Below are 20,192 nucleotides of genomic sequence, written 5' to 3'. Positions count from 1 at the left end.
TGTAAATTGTCTTAATATAATGTAATTTTACTTTTCCTCCTTTCACCCATTAACAGTCAGTTATTCCCAAATCCTTTATATCATTCCTGCTAAAATCATATAATATTATTCCAATATCCTTCTAACAAATATTAATTTTACAATGTTTCTGTAGATAGTCTTTAAATTTCCTCCAGTCTTCCTCCACCGACTCTTCTCCCTGGTTCGGATTCTGCCAGTCATTTCCGCCAATTCCATATAGTCCATCTTTTCAGACTGGTAGCACTTAGAATTCCCCCCTGTATATTGACATCAGGCAGGCCCCTTCGCTAAAACATTTTTGTTTAAGGAAGCCTGCCCAAATGTTTATTAGAAAGCCGTCTTAATCTGTTTGCAGTCCACTGCTATTTTAACTTTCTGAACGTTTTGAATTATCATAGTTATTTTCCCTACTGGTAATTTTATTGCTTTACTCCTTTTCTGCAAAACTGCTTTGAGGTTGCTGTTGCTGTTTTTTTTAACAGCCAAGCGGTTATAAAAAAATATATATTTTATAAACAATAAGTGTTTTTGATCAAGTGCGAGAGAGAAATCAAGGCAGAAGAAGAACCTGCCTGCCTTTGAGAGAGAAAGGCATGATCCGAATTTGCAAGCGAGGCAATGTGCCTAAGACGCTGTCATGGAAAATGCACGATCTGCTCTCATGTAGGCAGGGCTTGTTGGTCCCTAAACAACAGTCCCATCTGATGAAGGCGGAGCTCTGTCGGTCTCGAAAACTGGCGCTGCGCCCCAGCCAAGAGAAACCCCGTGAACTCGCCAGAGATGTTTTGAAGCAAGAACCAGACCTTTCCCTGCCCCTGCCCGGACGGCGATGGAAGTGGCCGCCTAGGTGGGGGGGGGGGGGGAGAAGGAGGTGGGAATGGGATTCCAACGTGGTGACCCAGAGAGGGATTTAGCTATGGTATGGACCCACACGCTCCCTGGCCGGTCATTCCTGCGTCTGGCCAGCTTCAAAATACACCCGGCGGGGAATGGAGAGGAGACTTTGTCCAGGACTTTGTGTTTTTCCTGCGTCTCTCCTCCCCCCCCCCCCCCCCCAAGCACAAGTGGGACAAGACTGAGAGCCGAGCTGATTCCATTTGGTGCCAAATTGCTCAGAAAGGAATCTGAGATCTCTGGACGCAATAGATTTAACCTTCCTGCAAGGCACAGCTTTGATAACTTCCAGCGCGCACTGGTGAAAGGTTTTTTTGTGTGTTCTTTTCTGTTGTCGCTGCCCCATCTCAAAGCCCTACCCCCAAGTGTGTCATGATATGATCCAATGTTTATAAATATAGGCCTAGTGAGCATGAGCGTAGCATGGGCGCAGCTACCCCCTCCAAAAAAATCAATGAAAACCAATACAAATCTGAGGTTCCCCTCCCCCCGCCCCCGCATCAAAAATCCTGGCTGCCCATGCTAGTGAGGAGTCATAGAACTGTAACGTTGGAAGGGACCCCAGGGTCATCTAGTCCAACCCCCTGCGATGTAACAGACTCGTCTCCCTCCGTGGGTGGGTGTCAGCTTCTCCCTATTTAAGCCAATTTGAATCAGAACCTTGTGGCAGGGAGTTCCGTCAGTTACATTTCACAACAGTGCAGACAAGTCCTTTTGATTTGCCTGCCTGGAATCTCTGCTGAATCGGGTGACCCTGAATTTTAGTCCTATCCACTTCTCCTCTTCCTTTGAGGTTTATAAGCAGAGGTTGGATGGCCATCTGTCAAGATGCTTTAGCTGAGATTCCTGCATCCCAGGGGGTTGGACTAGATGACCCTGGGGTCCCTTCCAACGCTACAATTCTGTGACTCCTCACTAGCATGGGCATTTTTGTTGTTTAGCCGTGTCCGCCTCTTCGTGACCCCCTGGACCAGAGCACGCCAGGCACTCTTGTTTTCCACTGCCTCCCGCAGTCTGGTCAAACTCATGCTGGTAGCTTTGAGAACACTGTCCAACCATCCCGTCCTCTGTCGTCCCCTTCTCCTTGTGCCCTCCATCTTTCCCAACATCAGGGTCTTTTCCAGGGAGTCTTCTCTTCTCATGAGGTGGCCAAAGTCTTGGAGCCTCAGCTTCACGATCTGTCCTTCCAGTGAGCACTCAGGGCTGATTTCCTTCAGAATGGAGAGGTTTGATCTTCTTGCAGTCCATGGGACTCTCAAGAGTCTCCTCCAGCACCATAATTCAAAAGCATCCATTCTTCGGCGATCAGCCTTCTTGATGGTCCAGCTCTCACTTCCATACATCACTACTGGGAAAACCATAGCTTTAACTATACGGACCTTTGTTGGCAAGGTGACGTCTCTGCTTTTTAAGATGCTGTCTAGGTTTGTCATTGCTTTTCTCCCAAGAAGCAGGCGTCTTTTAATTTGCATATAAGAATGTCAGCATTTTGGGGGTGTGGTGGTGGATTCCAATGTGTGCCAAATGAAAGGTCTGTAGATGCCCCCCCCCCAAACCCTCCGCTGGGCGTCTGTTCTTATGAGTGCCAACGTACCTGACACACCCTGGTCCTCTGCTGCCGCCTGCAGGCTGCCTGGAGTTCGTCAAGCGGCAACTTTTCCGCGTGGGGGACGACTGGTACTTCCTCTTCGCCCTGGGGGTCATCATGGCCCTGGTCAGCTTCGCCATGGACTTCACCGTCTCCAGGATGGCCAACGGTAACAGACACCCCCTGACCGCTCTCAGTCAGCTTTAGGCCCCTAATCTCTGAAAGGCAGCAGGAGAACCGGAGAGCTAAATTATTATTCATCAGATTTATTTAATTGGATTCTTGCATTGCATCAGCTTGCTCAAGATCAGTGTTTCCCAAATTTGGGTCTCCCGCTGTTTTTGGACTACAACTCCCATCATCCCTAGATAGCAAGGCCAGTGGCCAGGAATGATGGGAATTGTAGTCTGAAAAAACAGCTGGAGACCCAAGTTTGGGAAACACTGGGCTAAATGATGATGATGATTTTATTATTTATATCCCACCCATCTGGCTGGGTTGCCCCTTTTAAATTAATAGACTTTGCCAACGTTGGTCCATTGTTTTCAATGGGTTCATTGTGAGTGTAAACCTTAGTAAAACCACAGAATTGCAGAAATGAAGGGACCCAGGGCTCATCTAGTCTAGCCCGCCTGCCGCAATGCTAAAGAATCCCCGACTTAGTTGGGTACTTAGTTGAATATTCTCCCATCAGAGCCCCTACAGGAAGGATCGTAGCCTCCTCGCATGTATCCCCTTTAATGGGCTCATTCATTTAAAAGACTTCTGTTCTGCCTTTGGGCCCAATTAGCAGCAATTATTGACTTGCAATGACATTGTGGACGTCGAAGCCCTTAGAACACAGCCGCCCAGAGAAGCTATTCACAAAACTAACCTTCTTGCACAGCTTTTAAAAGGACTGGGCGAAATGCGAAGGCAGAGGAAGACAGTGTGAGGCCCTTCGGTTCACTGCTGGACTCCAACTCCCAGAAGCCTCAGCAGCCCGGATGACCGATGGTCAGGGGAATGATGGGAGTTGGAGTCCAGCAACATCCAGAGTGCCACATATGATTTCCATCTGTCCATTCATAGAATCACAGAATTGGAAGGGAGCCTGGGAGTCATTTAGAAAAGTGTTTCCCAATTTTGGGTCTCTAGCTGGGTTGTGGGTGTTGGTTTTTTTGGACTACAACTTCCATCTTCCCCAGATAGCAAGACCAGTGGTCAGGGATGATGGGAACTGTAGTCCAAAAAACCCCAAAAGAAGGCAGAGTAGTGATGGGGGTAGCCAGGGGCAGTAAATGGCCTGTGTGGTCCTCCAATCTGAGGCAGCCCAGCCAGTGACTAGGGATGAGGGGAGTTGGAATCCAACTACGTTTGGAGGGCCATGGGTTCCTCCATCCTTGTGTTAAGCTGCCCAGTTTGAACCAGCTGCTAGGCGATGCGTCCAGAAGGACATGTCGATTTTCCTTTCTGTTTCTTTAGCCCACATGTGGCTTTACCAAGAGATTGGGGACTACCCGGTGCTGAAGTACCTCTCCTGGACCATGTACCCCGTCGCGCTGTCGGCTTTCTCGACTGGCTTTGCACAGAGCATCACACCACACTCTGCAGGTGAGCCTTTGGGTGGGCGAGTGGGAGCAGGGGTCGGCCACTGGCGGCCAAGGTGCGGAGCCTGCCCCAGCCCCAAACCACCAACAGCTCAACAGCCTGCCTGATTCCCTGGCAACTTATCAGCAGAGGGAAGAGAAGGAGAAGGAACATTAGGTACTCCTGCTCACCACTTAACTGTCATATTTGCACCTCCTTTTCCTTCCAAAGGAAGGGACGCGGGTGGCGCTGTGGGTAAAACCTCAGCACCTAGGACTTGCCAATCGCATGGTCGGCGGTTCGAATCCCCGCGGCGGGGTGCGCTCCCGTCGTTCGGTCCCAGCGCCTGCCAACCTAGCAGTTCGAAAGCACCTCCGGGTGCAAGTAGATAAATAGGGACCGCTTACCAGCGGGAAGGTAAACGGCGTTCCGTGTGCTGCGCTGGCTCGCCAGATGCAGCTTCGTCACGCTGGCCACGTGACCCAGAAGTGTCTGCAGACAGTGCTGGCTCCCGGCCTCTAGAGTGAGATGAGCGCACAACCCTAGAGTCTGGCAAGACTGGCCCGTACAGGCAGGGGTACCTTTACCTTTACCTTCCTTCCAAAAGGAAGCCTGATGCAGCTAGGAAGGAGTGTAAACACAATTCATTTGTAGAGGACTGGGGTGCAGGAAGCCACTGAGTTTCTACTCTGGGGAAAAGTCAGGGCTCAAGTGGTAGAGCCTTGCATTCAGAAGCCCCCAGATCTAACCCCTGGAACTGGGCCAGGTTAAGAGCTTTAGAGACCCTAAGCACTTAATAGATTTTGATGTCCCTGCACAGTGCTTTTTCAGGGGGGACGCAGGGGTACGCATACCCCGAAACATTTTGTGAATCTAACAGGAGAACAAACTAAAAATGTTAAAAATTTTAGTTTCTTCTCTAGCGTGGTGAATCGTCCGTTCCGTTGCTACCCCTGACGGTGGCCTACAAAATGGTGGCTTTCTTGAGTCAAAATGAGAGTACCCTTTAAAAAAACGTTTTAGAAAAAAAAGCACTGCCCCTGCATATACCTAATTCAAAATATAAATAGTAAACAGTAAAATAAAATTCCATTTTTAGAAATGAAACAAAACCTACAGTAAGATGGAAAATGCTGCTTGTTTTTGTATACTTCCACTTTATTTGTGTTTGAAAAAATTTATTCTGCTTTTTTTAATTGCAAAATCTTTGATCAGATTCTCAAAACATCTGACGTAACACATTTGCTACTATACTTAGTAGGCATCCAGCATGCCTTGTTTGTATAGTTGTTCTGTTGGGATTTGTAATATACTTTAGCTGAGAAAATGAATGCTCAGCTGAGCAATTTGTGGCCATTAATGTTAAAAATCTGGCAGTGGAAAATTTCCTGCGGTGCACCTTTCCCTCAATGCCCGAAGCACGTGCTTGTTTTGCTTAATGGTTAATCCAGCCCTGCCCCGGCAGCATCGTCGAGTAGGGCTGGGAGAGGCTCCCTGCTTGAAAACCAGAGAGCTTCTGCCAGTCAGTGTAGACAAGACGGAGCTCAATAGGCCAAGGGTCCTCAGTTCCTGCATCTTAAAGGAAGGGTCTTCACTCAGCTCGCAAGGAATGCCGCTTATAAGAACAACATTCTGCTTTGCATGCCAAAGGTCCCTGAGTTCAATGCCCAGCAACTCCAAGTGGGGCCCGAGACCCTGGAGAGCTGCTGCCAGTCAGTGTAGACAGAACTGAGCTAGATGGACTAATTGGCTAACTCCGCAAAGGCCTTAAAGGTGGGTTCCCATGAGGCAAGACACAGTGATAACAGCAAGAACCTTTATTGAACCACATAACTGGGAAACAGAGGCAAAGCAACTGCTTATATACATTCCTGAGAGCCTGGGCCACTCCCACTGCCAACGTGATTGGCTGTCTAAACTTCTAAACTGCGAATCACGACTCAGGGTTCAAGGGGCAATGGCAGAGGCCCAAATCCTGAAATGTTCTGTGATTGGACAACGTGTATCGAATCAGAACACAGGAGCTCAGAATCCTCAGTCCAGACTTAAGGTAAAGGTAAAGGTACCCCTGCCCATACGGGCCAGTCGTGTCCGACTCTAGGGTTGTGCGCCCATCTCACTTAAGAGGCCGGGGCCAGCGCTGTCCGGAGACACTTCCGGGTCATGTGGCCAGCATGATGAAGCTGCTCTGGCGAGCCAGCACCAGCGCAGTGCACGGAAACGCCGTTTACCTTCACGCTATAAAGCGGTACCTATTTATCTACTTGCACTTAAGGGTGCTTTCAAACTGCTAGGTGGGCAGGAGCTGGGACCGAAAGACGGGAGCTCACCCCGCCGCGGGGATTTGAACCGCCGACCATATGATCGGCAAGTCCTAGGCACTGAGGTTTTACCCACAGCGCCACCCGCGTCCCTTCAGTCCAGACTTAAGCTTAGGCAAACACAGGCCACTGAATACATAACAGGCCTCCTGTGAGGTGGGCCAAGGAGAAGGCTAAAACAACCTGGAACCTCCTCCCTGTGTGCTCCTTCCAGGTTCCGGCATTCCTGAGCTCAAGATCATCCTGACGGGGGTCATCCTGGAAGAATACCTGGCCATCGAGAACTTTAGCGCCAAAGTCGTGGGCCTGACCTGCACCCTGGCATGTGGAAGCACCATCTTCCTTGGGAAAGTCGTAAGTGACCCGTTGGTCGGTCAAAGGGAAGCAACCCATGGCCTCTAGGCTGCAGAGCTCTTCTTCACCGTTTACACCAGACATCCCTAACCTGCGGCCCTCCAGGTGATTTGGCCTACAACTCCCATGATCCCTAGCTAACAGGACCAGTGGTCAGGGATGATGGGAATTGTAGTCCAAAACATCTGGAGGGCCGAAGGTTGGGGATGCCTGGTTTACACCCTGTGGCTGTTTGCAAAGAGGCTCACACACCCCCAGCAGCTTTAGAGCAAGGTAGCTTGGGTCTAGGAGAGGAGGCGAGTTGGAGGCCTGCAATTTTTGCCTCCAGGTCCACTCAAGAAACTTGGGTCAGTGGACCATGCCACCCTCTGCAGGAGATACACCGGATTCCTACAGAATCATAAAATTGTAAAGTAGGAAGGGATTGCGATTATTATTATTATTATTAATCTGGTTGGGTTTTCCTAGCCACTCTGGGTGGCTTCCAAAATAATAATAATAATAATAATAATAATAATAATAATAATAATAATGTGATAAAACATCAAACATTAAAAACTTCTCTATACAGGGCTGCCTTCAGATGTCTTCTAAAAGTCAGCTAGTTGTTTATTTCCTTGACATCTGAAGGTAGGGTGTTCCACAGGGTGGGCGTCACTACCAAGAAGGCCCTCTGCCTGGCTCTCCAGTGGCTTCACTTCTCGCAGTGAGGGAACTGCCAGAAGGCCCTCAGAGCTGGACCACAGTGTCCGGGCTGAATGATGGGGCTGGAGACGTTCCTTCAGGTATACTGGACCGAGGCCGTTTAGGGCTTTAAAGTTACAGATAGGTAGCCGTGTTGGTCTGCCATGGTCAAAACAAAATAAAAAAATTCCTTCCAGTAGCACCTTAAAGACCAACTGAGTTAGTTCTAGGTATGAGCTTTCGTGTGCATGCACACTTCTTCAGATACACTGAAACAGAAGTCACCAGACCCTTCTATATAGTGAGAAGGTGGGGAGGGGTATTACTCAGAAGGGTGGTGGGAATGGGTGATTGGCAGATAGCTGCGATGAGCCTGTTGACGACTCTTAACGACTGCAATAGGTCTAACAGGAAAAAGCAAGGGGTGAGAAGGTGAAAAATGGCTTTGTCATGTATAATGAGATAAGAATCCATTCTATTCTATTACATTTCTAATTCTATTACAAAGGAATTTCAGAAATAGACTGGAAAGAGAAGCTGCTGAATTGCAACTTATCACCAAACTTAAAACTATGGAGAGACCTGGTTTGAACAAAGACATTGGATTCTTATCTCATTATACATGACAAAGCCATTTTTCACCTTCTCACCCCTTGCTTTTTCCTGTTAGACCTATTGCAGTCGTTAAGAGTCGTCAACAGGCTCATCGCAGCTATCTGCCAATCACCCATTCCCACCACCCTTCTGAGTAATACCCCTCCCCACCTTCTCACTATATAGAAAGGTCCGGTGACTTCTGTTTCAGTGTATCTGAAGAAGTGTGCATGCACACGAAAGCTCATACCTAGAACTAACTCAGTTGGTCTTTAAGGTGCTACTGGAAGGAATTTTTTTATTTTGTTTTGACTAGGGCTTTAAAGGTTAACACTGACACTTTGAATTGTGCTTGGAAACTTTCTGGGAGCCAATGTACCGTAGGTCTTTCAGGACTGGTGTTATACGGTCTCGGCAGCCGCTCCCACTCACCACTCTAGCTGCCGCATTCTGGATTAGTTGTAGTTTTTGGGTCCCCCTCAAAGGTAGCCCCACATAGAGCGCATTGCAATAGTCCAAGCGGGAGATAACCAGAGCATGCACCACTCTAATGAGACAGTCCGCGGGCAGGCAGGGTCTCAGCCTGCATACCAGATGGTGGTTCACCAATCTCCTGCAATGTAGGAATCGCAGCCCAAGCATCCCTATATAATTGTAGAATCCCTTCCTCTACTAATCTGCCCTCCTCTTGTCTTCCCCCAGGGGCCTTTCGTTCACCTATCCAGCATGATCGCTGCCTATTTAGGGAAGATTCGGACCAGTGTCTCTGGGGAATATGAGGTAAGGAGCAAGGGGACTGCCACCCCCCACCAAGGCGTGGAGTGGGCCTGCCCAAGCATTCCTTCACTAGATTGATAAATGGAGATTCATTGTCCCTCTTGACACCTTCCTACAGTCACAACCAGGGTGGCTGAAGAGGTGATTTCTGCCCCCACAAAATAACCACCCCACCGCATTTTCAGTGGGTGCTTTTGAGGCAGGGGAGACAGAGGAGAAATTCGAGTCCATTCACGTTAGAGGTGAGTCCAGAACAATACGCATGTTAGGAGCTCGTCCTACACTCGAGTAGGACCCTGGTAAAGACACATGCCCAACTGGCATGTTCTCTCCCTCCTGGTCGATCGTTCGGGATCTTCAAAAGCTTTATTCAGCCCGAACATCACAGCAACCGATGCCAATTAACACCGGCACACCTAGGGATCCGCAGAGTCTTCGCAACTTGCGTGACAGGCCTCAGCAACTCAGCATTTTGGCTAATCTACTTTATTTACATATAAACACACACAGAGCACTACAACATGGCTCCCTCTCTCTCTAGCAACAGACAGCAAAGAGAAAAAGAACAAAGGACAATAGTCCCACTTCACGGAACACAGTAACAGAAACATCCTTTCACTTCCCACTCTGTGGAGTCAAAACATATACCGTCATGTGATAGACAACAATCCCGTGACTGCAATCATGGAGCAGGAATTCTAACAACGCAAACCTAAATTGCAGCCATCCTCTGAAATTTGGACCTTTCCAAATTTTGCAAGGCAGAGTCAGGTGTACAGAAATGCATAGAACCAGGGCAAAGTGTACATAAAGAGCATGCATTAGGGAAAAGCAACATACACAAATGTGTTATATTAAGAGAAATGGCTTTGCAAAAAAAAAAATGTGTACATTAGGCAAAATCACACACACACACACACACACACACACACACACACACACAGATGAGCCTATCAGGAACTAGGAACAACATTCGCACTAGAATGTTGCAGATCTCATTTATTTTATTTTTCAAAAATCACTAATGTTGAAATGAGAACTGGATTTAAGAGGTTGAGAAATGATAAACAGAGAGGAACCGGAAGGAACGGATTGTCTCCCCCAATCTTTGCTCAGTTTAATAATCTGAGCACAGAGCTGGAAAGGGGTCAAACTGGAGTGGCTCCTGCTGGCTTGGAAGGCAAATGCAGCACTCAGCACCCATTCTGGAGCCCTGGGGGGATTCATGCTCAGCCGTGCTGGCTCTCAGGCAGATGCAAGAGGCACTTAGCAAACGGATCTCTCTTCCTCCTAGAATAAGAGCAAACAGAACGAGATGCTGGTGGCTGGAGCAGCTGTTGGAGTGGCCACTGTCTTCGGGGCTCCCATCAGCGGTAAGAGAAACAAGCACACAGACCAGCAAAGCTTTGCCCTGCCCCGTGGGTCAGATTCAGTAAACCTAGCTGGCAAGTGGCTTGCAAAGTTTACAGAGCTTGGAGTTTGTGCGTGTTTGGTGAAAACGCTTTGTGTCGCGCTGTCAAGCAGCTCATGTCTAAAGTGGTCATTGGGGGAAGGGGGCTGTGTTGGCGAGGGGCCTGCAAAAACCACACCTCTCCACTCTGGTTTGAAATGGGTAAGAGACGCCCCCCTCACAGCTCTGGGCAGCGAGACAAGGTATGCAGACTCCTCTGGGTGCCTCAGCTGAGGGATCCAGTCACGGCCGTGGAGGAAGTCAGTGGCAGAGCCAGTGGCGTAGCGTGGGGGGTGCAGGGGGGGCCGGCCGCACCGGGCACAACATCTGGGGTTAGGGCAAATCCACGGGTTAGGGGGCGCAAATCCATGGGTTAGGGGGCGCAAATTACTTGCCTTGCCCCGGGTGCTGACAACCCACGCTACGCCACTGGGTAGAGCACAGGAGGCGACAAACAGCAAACTGTAATAAACAAGGATCTGCCCTTATTCCCTTATGGGGGACACAAGAGCCCTTATAGAGTCCTTTGTAGCTTCTCCATCGGTCGGAGAAAATAACAGAGGCCAACCAGAGAATATTGAGAAGCAAAGCAGCTAGTAAGCCTGATCTTTATTGATCTGTTGCAACAGGGTGCTCCCCTCACACACAGGAAAGGAGGAGGAACCCAGAACAAAGGTGTGCCCGCCCTTATATAGACATTTTAAATTGCCCGCCCTGGAGTCCAAGACCACCCCCAGAAATATCATACCTTTAACACGGAACATCACCACAAGAGAATAATCATGGAAGCCATCGAGATAGAGAAACACCCTCACAACATGAACAAGCGTGACGACACATCCCGCTTGCCAGACATCTGGAAATTAGCCCTCCCCACAAAAACTGACACCAGATCCAGAGGCACACAGAACGCCAACACCAATCAACCACACCAGACCCAAACCCAGACCCTCTCCACAGATGAATTACAGACACCATCCAGTAGCCAATCCATGGTGGCACCTCCGGATGTTGCACCCCCCTGCAATCCCTACACAGATCTGGCTGACACAAGCCACAAAACCACAGCTCGCCCCTATACACGAAGCCAAGCCAGAGCACAACTAAGTACAGTACAGCCATCTTCTCAGGAAAACTCTTCACAAAGTTCAAGAGGTCAAGACACAAAGACTTTAACAACTAATCCACACCTAATGACCCACCTAAGTGGTACTCAGGATATCACTCAAGAAATCACTCAAGATATCTCTCAAGTAATTAAGGAACAAAAGAAGAAAAGGCACACTAGCCTGGGAACTTCCTCTCTGCCCAGAACATTGGAGGCTATACACCACACCCCCTCTACAGTATTTATAGGAACTCAAACACTGAGATCCTGCTCTGTTCCAGTAACAAGAAGCCGAAAGCACCAGCCTGAAGATGACGAGTGAGACCTCGTCGAAACGTCGCCTAGACACCCCAACTTTTACACGGGAAGACACCCGAGGACACCAAAACCTGCATATATATATATATATATATATATATATATATATATATATATATATATATATGAGAGAAGGTAAAGGGACCCCTGACCATTAGGTCAAGTCGTGGCCGACTCTGGGGTTGTGGTGCTCATCTCGCTTTATTGGCCAAGGGAGCCGGCATACAGCTCATGTGGCCAGCAGGACTAAGCCGCTTCTGGCGAACCAGAGCAGCGCATGGAAATGCCGTTTACCTTCCTGCTGGAGCGGTACCTATTTATCTACTTGCACTTTGATGTGCTTTCGAACTGATAGGTTGGCAGGAGCAGGGACTGAACAACAGGAGCTCACCCCGTTGCGGGGATTCGAACTGCCGACCTTCTGATCGGCAAGTCCTAGGCTCTGTGGTTTAACCCACAGCGCCACCCGCATCCCATATATATATATATATCCCATACACACACACACACACACACACACACACACACACATGACCTTAATTTTTTTATTTCAAAACTTTATGAGTTTCTTGTCTATGGTTTCTCCCAACTTTGAAGGCATCAATGCATCTCCTTGCCAAGGCACAAGGGAGCCTAGGTGCGCCTCTGGTCGGGGCATATTGGCTGCCAGTTGCCGACCTCTGCCTTACCTGTTTTCTTCACCTGCCCATTCTCCTCCTAATCTGGTCCCACCCAGGGGTCCTCTTCAGCATCGAGGTCGTGTCCTCCCATTTCGCCGTCCGGGACTACTGGAGGGGATTCTTCTCAGCCACTTGTGGGGCCTTCATGTTTCGCCTTCTGGCCGTCTTCAACAGCGAACAAGGTGAGGAAGCTGAGCAGAGTTGCTGGGGAAGTGCAAAGCGGGTGGGAGGAGAGAAACTCTTGCTTCCAGTTTGCTCTGCAGTGTTGGGCGCCCTGGCCAGCGTGTTCATCCACATAGTAAACACCTCTGCCCACCTGCTGCTTTTTCTGGCAAGCTAAGCACAATCTTAGGCTCTTACCTTGCATGGGCTGGAAATAGATTTGATTTGGGGGGGGGGTTGCTGGGATACAGCAGTTTAAGCCTCACATGTGGAAATAATAATAATAATAATTTATTTATACCCCACCCATCTGGCTGAGTTTCCCCAGCCACTCTGGGCGGCTCCCAATCAAGTGTTAAAAACAATACAGCATTAAATATTAAAAAACTTCCCTAAACAGGGCTGCCTTCAGATGTCTTTTAAAGAGAAGATAGCTGCTTATTTCCTTCACATCTGAAGGGAGGGCATTCCACAGGGCGGGTGCCACCACCGAGAAGGCCCTCTGCCTGGTTCCCTGTAGCTTTGCTTCTCTGCTTCTCGCAATGAGGGAATCGCCAGAAGGCCCTCAGCACTGGACCTCAGTGTCCGGGCAGAACGATGGGGGTGGAGACGCTCCTTCAGGTATACTAATATTCTAAACTGACCACAACTGCCCTGGAAAGAGATGACTGAGCAATTGTGGCGACCTTGTTGGAAGTGCCGAACCCTTGCTGCAAAATGGAAGGGAAACTAGGGCTGCCATATGCTTGAAAATGGCGTCTGGGCAGATTTTCGCAGAATCGGCAAAATGTCTGGGGAAACCCCAATGTATGGCAAGTAGGATGTTTGTTTGTTTTAACTTTAAAAAACCCTTTAAAATCCCAAAAATGTTTGATTCCCCTCCACCCCTAAAGGAAAAAAAGCTCAACAACTTTTGTCCGGATTTTCACTTTTGCGAATATGGCAGCCCTAGTTAAACAGGCTAGGTGTGTCCCCCTCCCTGGAACCCCTTCCCTTCCCTTCCTTACCATTTCCCCCATGCAGTGGAGGATGGTCTATGTGTGCCAAGGGGGGCTTTGCCCCACCAATCTCAGTCTTCACCCCTCCAGGCCCACCTGCCTGCCTGCCTCCCTTTCCCAAAGGGTCATCTAGTTCAACACCCCCCCCCCCAATGCAGGAACCACAGCTAATCCTCCTTAGGCTCAGTGTTGCCCTTGAAAAAGAACTAGCCGGGAGGCGAAAAAGAAGGATGGAAGGTGCAAGGCTAGGAGCAGTTTGCCTGTAGTTGGCTCTGGCACCACCTACTGTTGGGCTCCCTGCCTCCTGCCCTACCAGCCACCACCAATGCTGCGTGAAGATGTTTCCAGAGCAGGGTTTCCCAAACTTGTCTGATTTTGGACTACAACTCCCAGCATCCCTAGCTAGCAGGACCAGTGGTCAGGGATGATGGGAATGGTAGTCAAAAACAACTGGAGACCCCAGTTTGGGAAACCCTGGAGCTGGATGTTGGTGATGGAGGAAGGCTCTCTGGGGACAAACCTCAGCAGCCATGGTGAGCCGGTGATGGGTGCTAAACAATGTGGCTCGCTGGTTCCCCTGCCTGGCTGTGCAAGAGCAAAGTGGGGTTTGGCCCCAAGCAAATGGCCTTCTGCAAATGTTGGCCATCGGTGGGGTGGGCTTAAGCGAGACGGGGGAGAGAAGAGGGGAAAGTGAGAAATTGGGGAAGGGGGTCTTGGGTGGAAGGAAAGTGGGGAGGGACACAGGTAGATGAGGAAGGGGGCTTCTATTTTTGTGGGCACCCCTGTTTTGTGTTTAAAACACCTCGCTTTTTCTCCCTTCCCAGAGACCATCATGGCTCTTTTCAAGACCAGCTTTAAGATTGACTTCCCCTTTGACCTGCCAGAGACATTCTTCTTCATGTTCCTCGGGTGAGATGGGTGAGGGATTTTGGGGTCAGGTCCACCCCATATATTTAAAGCATCCCCTCAATAATTCTGGGAACTGGGGTGTGCTGTTATAGGGAAAACTAGGGGGGTTGGCTTTTGCTGCCCAACTCCTGAAGGGACTGAGTCCCCTAAGTCAATGGTCGGTCAGAGATGAATGGATGGAGGCAAGATCCATAGAAAGCAAGGGGGATCTTTATTTTTCTGTTGCAACAGAGTTCCCTTCTCTCCTTGCAAGGAGGTAGGAGAAACCCAGAACAATGGTGTGCAAGCCCCTATAAAGACTTTTGAAATTGCCCACCCTGTACCCCAAGACACCTCCCAAAAAATCATATATATATCACAGAAGTGGTCCCCAGCAGATATTTGAGAGTGTTGCTTCTCTCCTTTCTGCCAGGATACCTGATAAATGCCTTAAAGGTAAAGCTAAAGGGACCCCTGCCCATTAGGTCCATTCGTGGCTCACTCTGGGGTTGCGGCGCTCATCTCGCTTTACTGGCCAAGGGAGCTGGCGTGCAGCTTCCAGGTCATGTGGCCAGCTTGACTAAGCCGCTTCTGTCGAACCAGAGCAGTGCATGGAAACTCCGTTTACCTTCCCGCCAGAGTGGTACCTATTTATCTACTTGCACTTTGAAGTGCTTTCGAACTGCTAGGTTGGCAGGAGCAGGGACTGAGCAACGGGAGCTCACCCCGTTGCGGGGATTCGAACTGCCGACCTTCTGATCGGCAAGTCCTAGGCTCTGTGGTTTAACCCACAGCGCCACCCGCATCCCGATAAATGCCTTACTTTGTTGTATTTTCTGGGTAGCCTGGCCATTCCTTTGAGATGGTAAATACTTTAGTTCCTGAATCTCTTACGCATATTGATATTTCGCTCAGCTTAACAGATACTTGCCAGACTATATTTGAAAAGGGAGGTGTAAGCCCCTACAGTCCAAAGACCATTGGAAAGCTTTTCCCATTTCTTTCTTCCTTGCAGAGAAATATATGAGAGAGTCAAAATGACTTCAGGATTGCTCTCCTGTACTATTTCAGACACGTGGTTTATATACTTGTGCATGTGTTTGCCTTGTACATTTGTGAACCTTCATTCTATATTTGAGACCTTAGCATTCTTATAACCGTGTCAAGGCTTCTGGGGGGGGAAGTACAGTTTCCAGGGTCCTTCATGGGGGCACCATGTGCTTGAAATATGCTCTGAATGTATGGGGGTGGATGTGACCCATCTCCTTCCTTGTAATGCAGCCTTGGGGTGGGGTGGGGGTGACACCGAAGGGGTATTGTGTGCCCAGCAGCCAAAGTGACCCTAACCTCCCTCCCTCCCTCCCCTGTTTCTTTGCAGCGCAGTCTGTGGAGTGGTGAGCTGTGCCTACCTCTTTTGCCAGCGCTGGTTCCTGGGCTATGTCCGGAGGAACTGCTTCACAGCCAAGCTGCTTGCAGAGGAGTAAGTCATACCTTGGGAGTGGGGGCCATGCGCTGGGGGGCATGCGGGGTGAGGTCCTGCAAGGACCGACCGACTGGCCTTGAACACACTGCTGCCTCTCAGCCTCAGTTTCCCACTCTGCAAAACGGGAACAACAGAAGTTTGCCTCGCCTGGTTGTTGCATTGGCGATAAATGTTCCATGAAAGCACAAATGAATCGTAGCAGCTGACATTCTCCTTTCACATATTTGGGGTCTTCTTGGGTTTTCCATGACATAGGGATTACAAAAAAAAATAATATTCTGGCTTTGGGAACAGAATGAGCAGGGTATAGAAAAAAAGCATATTGTGCGCAAGGTATTTAAAAGTGAGTGACAGTAGAGGGGTCAGCAAACTTTTTCAGCAGGGGGCTGGTCCACTGTCCCTCAGACCTTGTGGGGGGCCGGACTATATTTTTTTTTGGGGGGGGAGGGAATGAACGAATTCCTATGCCCCACAAATAACCCAGAGATGCATTTTAAATAAAAGCACACATTCTACTCATGTAAAAGCATGCTGATTCCCGGACCGTCCACAGGCCGGATTTAGAAGGCGATTGGGCCGGATCTGGCCCCCAGGCCTTAGTCTGTCTACCCATGGTAGAGATGGACCAGCATTTTATTATTACTTCCTCCATCACCCCGAGAAAAAATATTCTCCCTTGTATGCAAGCTTTCGGGACATGGGTGGCGCTGTGGGTAAAACCTCAGCGCCTAGGACTTGCCGATTGTATGGTCGGTGGTTCAAATCCCCACAGCGGGGTGAGCTCCCGTCGTTTGGTCCCAGCTGCTGCCCACCTAGCAGTTCAAAAGCACTCTTAAGTGTAGGTAGATAAATAGGTACCGCTTTATAGCGGGAAGGTAAACGGCGTTTCTGTGTGCTGCGCTGGTGCTGGCTCGCCAGAGCAGCTTTGTCACGCTGGCCACGTGACCCGGAAGTGTCTTCGGACAGCGCTGGCCCCCGGCCTCTTAAGTGAGATGGGCGCGCAACCCCAGAGTCGGTCACGACTGGCCCGTACGGGCAGGCGTACCTTTACCTTTACCTTTATGCAAGCTTTCAAGTGGCACAGAAATCCTCAGCACCTTCTGCCTGGTGGAAGAGCTTTGTGATGCCTGGAAAATGTACAGATTCCTCCACCAAATGATCTTTTCTATTTTTGCTTTGAGCTGTGTGTGACTTGCTGGTCTGCCATCAGAGTTAGCTTTGGGCAGGGAAGCCCTGCCTTTCGTTTTCAATCCTGAAAAGTAACCCTAGTTTTTTGTCTGTTTGTTTCTGGTACCTTTTTCCAGGAAACCTCTTTACTCGGTGCTGGTTGCCCTCCTGCTCTCCTCCATCACCTTCCCATCGGGCCTGGGGCAGTTCATGGCCTCTAGGGTAAATACTGGGTATCGCTCTCCTTCCCAGCACAGAGCACACTGGAGCATACGCAGAGTGCCCCCCTCTCCCTGCTGAATAACGACAGGTGGCACCCACAGGACTGATACCAGCCAGTGAACTGGCCAAAGGCCAACCTGTCTGGTGGCACAGAAAGAGGAACCCACCGGCCCCCTCACAGACAAAAAGGGGGAGGGTGGGTGGGCGTTTGTGCTCCTGTTTGCGCCAGCCCTTCCAGACCCCCCATCTTTTCTCCCCTGTAGCTGAGCATGAAGGAACTTCTCACCTCCCTCCTTGACAACCACACCTGGAGCGCCCTTTCCCAAAACGCATCGCTGGCCAGGCCCCTTCAAGTCGACACCCACAACCTGTGGCTCGAGTGGTGGGACCCCAACATCACCATCTTTGGCACGCTGGCTGTCTTCCTGTTCATGAAGGTACCAGGCCCGCTTCTGAAGCACACGGGGGGGGGGCTCTCTGATGAGGGAGGAAGGGTTCAGGCGACTCCCCTCCCACTTCTGTTACGGTGCTTTCACCCTCAGGAGTTGGAGTGTTCTCAGGCATGCCGTGGCATCACAGGCTGTCTGAAAGCAAGCAGCCATTACCCTCGGCCTCACTTTTCCTCGCTCTTTTCACAGTTCTGGATGCTGATCCTGGCCACTACCATGCCGATGCCCGCTGGGTACTTCATGCCCGTCTTTGTTTATGGTAAGTGCCCCCCCCATCTCCCTGCATCAGATGACCCCCCCTCCATACTGGGTCCAGTGGCGTAGCGTGGGTTGTCAGCACCCGGGGCAAGGCAACTAATTTGCGCCCCCTAACCCGTGGATTTGTGCCCCCTAACCCTAACCCCCAGATGTTGTGCCCGGTGCGGCCGGCCCTCCCTGCACCCCCCACGCTACGCCACTGACTGGGTCACAGAATCAAAGAACTGGAGGGTTGGAAAGGTGACCTTGTCAAGCCCCCTGCAATGCAGGAACCACAGGTAAACGCAGGATCAGTTTCGCTGGTTCCATCTGCCAAGTACCAAACGGGCTGGAGAAGGGGATCTCCATGACAGTTAATCCAGTTCAAAACCAGTTTGAGCGTGCAGTGTAGACGTGGTCTGGAAAGGATTGTCGCGGAGATGCAACCGGTTTCTTTCTGCCTCGTCGTCCTCCTCCTCTTTCCCCACCCCCATGACAGGAGCTGCGCTCGGGCGCCTGGTGGGGGAAACCGCCGCCTTCCTCTTCCCCCAGGGCATTTCATCGGAGGGGGGCTCCAGCCTCATCACTCCTGGAAGCTACGCACTGGCAGGTGAGTCTGCAAAGCAGGTGGGGTGGGCACTTGCTACAGGGCAAGCCAATAAGCCACAGTAGCCAAAGGTCTAGGCAACTACGGCTTGGCAGACACTTGCAAACTTTGCCACACGGCCCCTCCCCCTCCACCCCAGGGACTCACGGTTGCAATGACAGTGAGCGCCTCTGTTCACTACAATTCTGCAGGGGGCATCTGTCTGGAGGATGCCCTTGGTTCCTCTCCCAATTCTTGGGGTCCTGTATACAGGGAGGGTTAGAGGAGCTGGCCGGCCACTGAAATGTCCTCATCAGCATCCTGCAAAAACGGGCCAGGTTGCAAGAGGGGTGGGGCCTTCTGGGCTCCAAGGCTTCACCCCACCCCCCACCTTGCTGCTAGGTAGGAGAACAAGACCCAGAGAGGTGTGAGGGAGCTGAGCTGGAGGCCAGAGACTGAGGGACTTGCTTGCTCCGTGCTGGATCAAAAATGGCAACAAATGGAGAAGCAAGATTTCTTCGGATGCCGTGACCCACCCCCTCCATAGGTCATACATATATGTGAATAGAACCATATACAGTGGAGCCCTGTTTGCATCCCGAAGCGAACGCAACCCGCGACTGCGCTTCTGTGGGTTGCGATTCGGCACTTCCGCGCATGTGCGTGACGTCGTTTTGACTGTCTGCGCATGTGTGAGCAGCGAAACCCGGAAGTAACGGGCTCCGTTACTTCCGGGTTGCCGCGGAGCGCAACCCAAAAGCGCTCAACCTGAAGCAACTTCGACCCGAGTTATGACTGTATCTTGAAGACGCCACAGTCTCCGCTGACCTTTATTTGGAGGAAACCGAACCTGGAATCCCTGGAGTCCTGCGCAGCTCAGACACACTGGGGGGGGGCGTGTTGCAGGGGGAGGCCACAACCGTTAATCCCGGTGCGATACCAGCACAGAGGAGGGCCAGCTCTGCCATTAGGCAGGGCTGGAGGACAGAGCTGTGTTCGATTCATGACTTGTCCTCCCCACCACTGAGCTCCTCTGCTCTGGTGCGGAATGCTCTTCAAGCAAGATGCAGACCCCAGCCAGCTCAGTTCTGGGACTTGGAATAGGAATCGGGGCGGCTAACAAGGGACCCACACCCAGGGTGAGTCGCCGGCCTGCCTCAGGACCCCCCCTTCAGGGACAAACCCTTGCTCTAGATTCTGTTTTCCTCCCTCCAGGGGCAGCAGCCTTCTCTGGCTCGGTCACCCACACCCTCTCCACGGCCCTGCTGGCCTTCGAGATGACGGGGCAGATTGCCCACATCCTGCCCGTCATCCTCGCTGTGCTCATTGCCAACGCCATCGCCCAGAAGTTCCAGCCCTCCTTCTACGACGGCACCATCATCGTCAAGAAGCTGCCCTACCTGCCACGCATCCGAAGCAGGCACATTGGGTGAGGTGAAACCCCCTCCCACGTCGCAGGGTGTGGGGGAGCAAGTGGGGACACTGCTTCTCTTTTTTTTAAAAAAAATAAATTTTTATTAAGATTTTAAAGGTTACAGAAAAAAAAGAAAACAATACATATCATCAAAAAACAGAAAAAAGAAAAAAGAAATAAAAAACAAGTCAAACCTTTAACTCGCTTACTTACATTCACTTATTTCCT

At 50.4% G+C, this 20,192-nt stretch overlaps 1 protein-coding gene across 3 annotated transcripts in view; it reads left to right on the top strand.

Moving 5' to 3' along the window:
- The window catches only part of CLCNKB (chloride voltage-gated channel Kb), a 33,250-nt gene that overhangs the window by 7,902 nt on the left and 5,156 nt on the right, over nucleotides 1-20,192 (top strand). For all 3 annotated transcript variants that reach the window (XM_081870982.1, XM_081870981.1, XM_081870983.1), the window contains 13 exons: nucleotides 2,544-2,672; nucleotides 3,968-4,096; nucleotides 6,608-6,747; nucleotides 8,728-8,805; nucleotides 10,097-10,175; nucleotides 12,415-12,540; nucleotides 14,343-14,427; nucleotides 15,785-15,886; nucleotides 17,194-17,278; nucleotides 17,542-17,715; nucleotides 17,917-17,986; nucleotides 18,464-18,574; nucleotides 19,766-19,979. In XM_081870982.1, the coding sequence (XP_081727108.1) occupies nucleotides 2,544-2,672; nucleotides 3,968-4,096; nucleotides 6,608-6,747; nucleotides 8,728-8,805; nucleotides 10,097-10,175; nucleotides 12,415-12,540; nucleotides 14,343-14,427; nucleotides 15,785-15,886; nucleotides 17,194-17,278; nucleotides 17,542-17,715; nucleotides 17,917-17,986; nucleotides 18,464-18,574; nucleotides 19,766-19,979 (1,522 nt within the window). The remainder of the gene's footprint in view (nucleotides 1-2,543; nucleotides 2,673-3,967; nucleotides 4,097-6,607; nucleotides 6,748-8,727; nucleotides 8,806-10,096; nucleotides 10,176-12,414; nucleotides 12,541-14,342; nucleotides 14,428-15,784; nucleotides 15,887-17,193; nucleotides 17,279-17,541; nucleotides 17,716-17,916; nucleotides 17,987-18,463; nucleotides 18,575-19,765; nucleotides 19,980-20,192) is intronic.

Source organism: Podarcis erhardii, assembly GCF_964252035.2.
Source record: "Podarcis erhardii genome assembly, chromosome: 7".
Lineage (NCBI taxonomy): Eukaryota > Metazoa > Chordata > Lepidosauria > Squamata > Lacertidae > Podarcis > Podarcis erhardii.
This window is presented reverse-complemented; position numbering and strand designations above follow the sequence as displayed.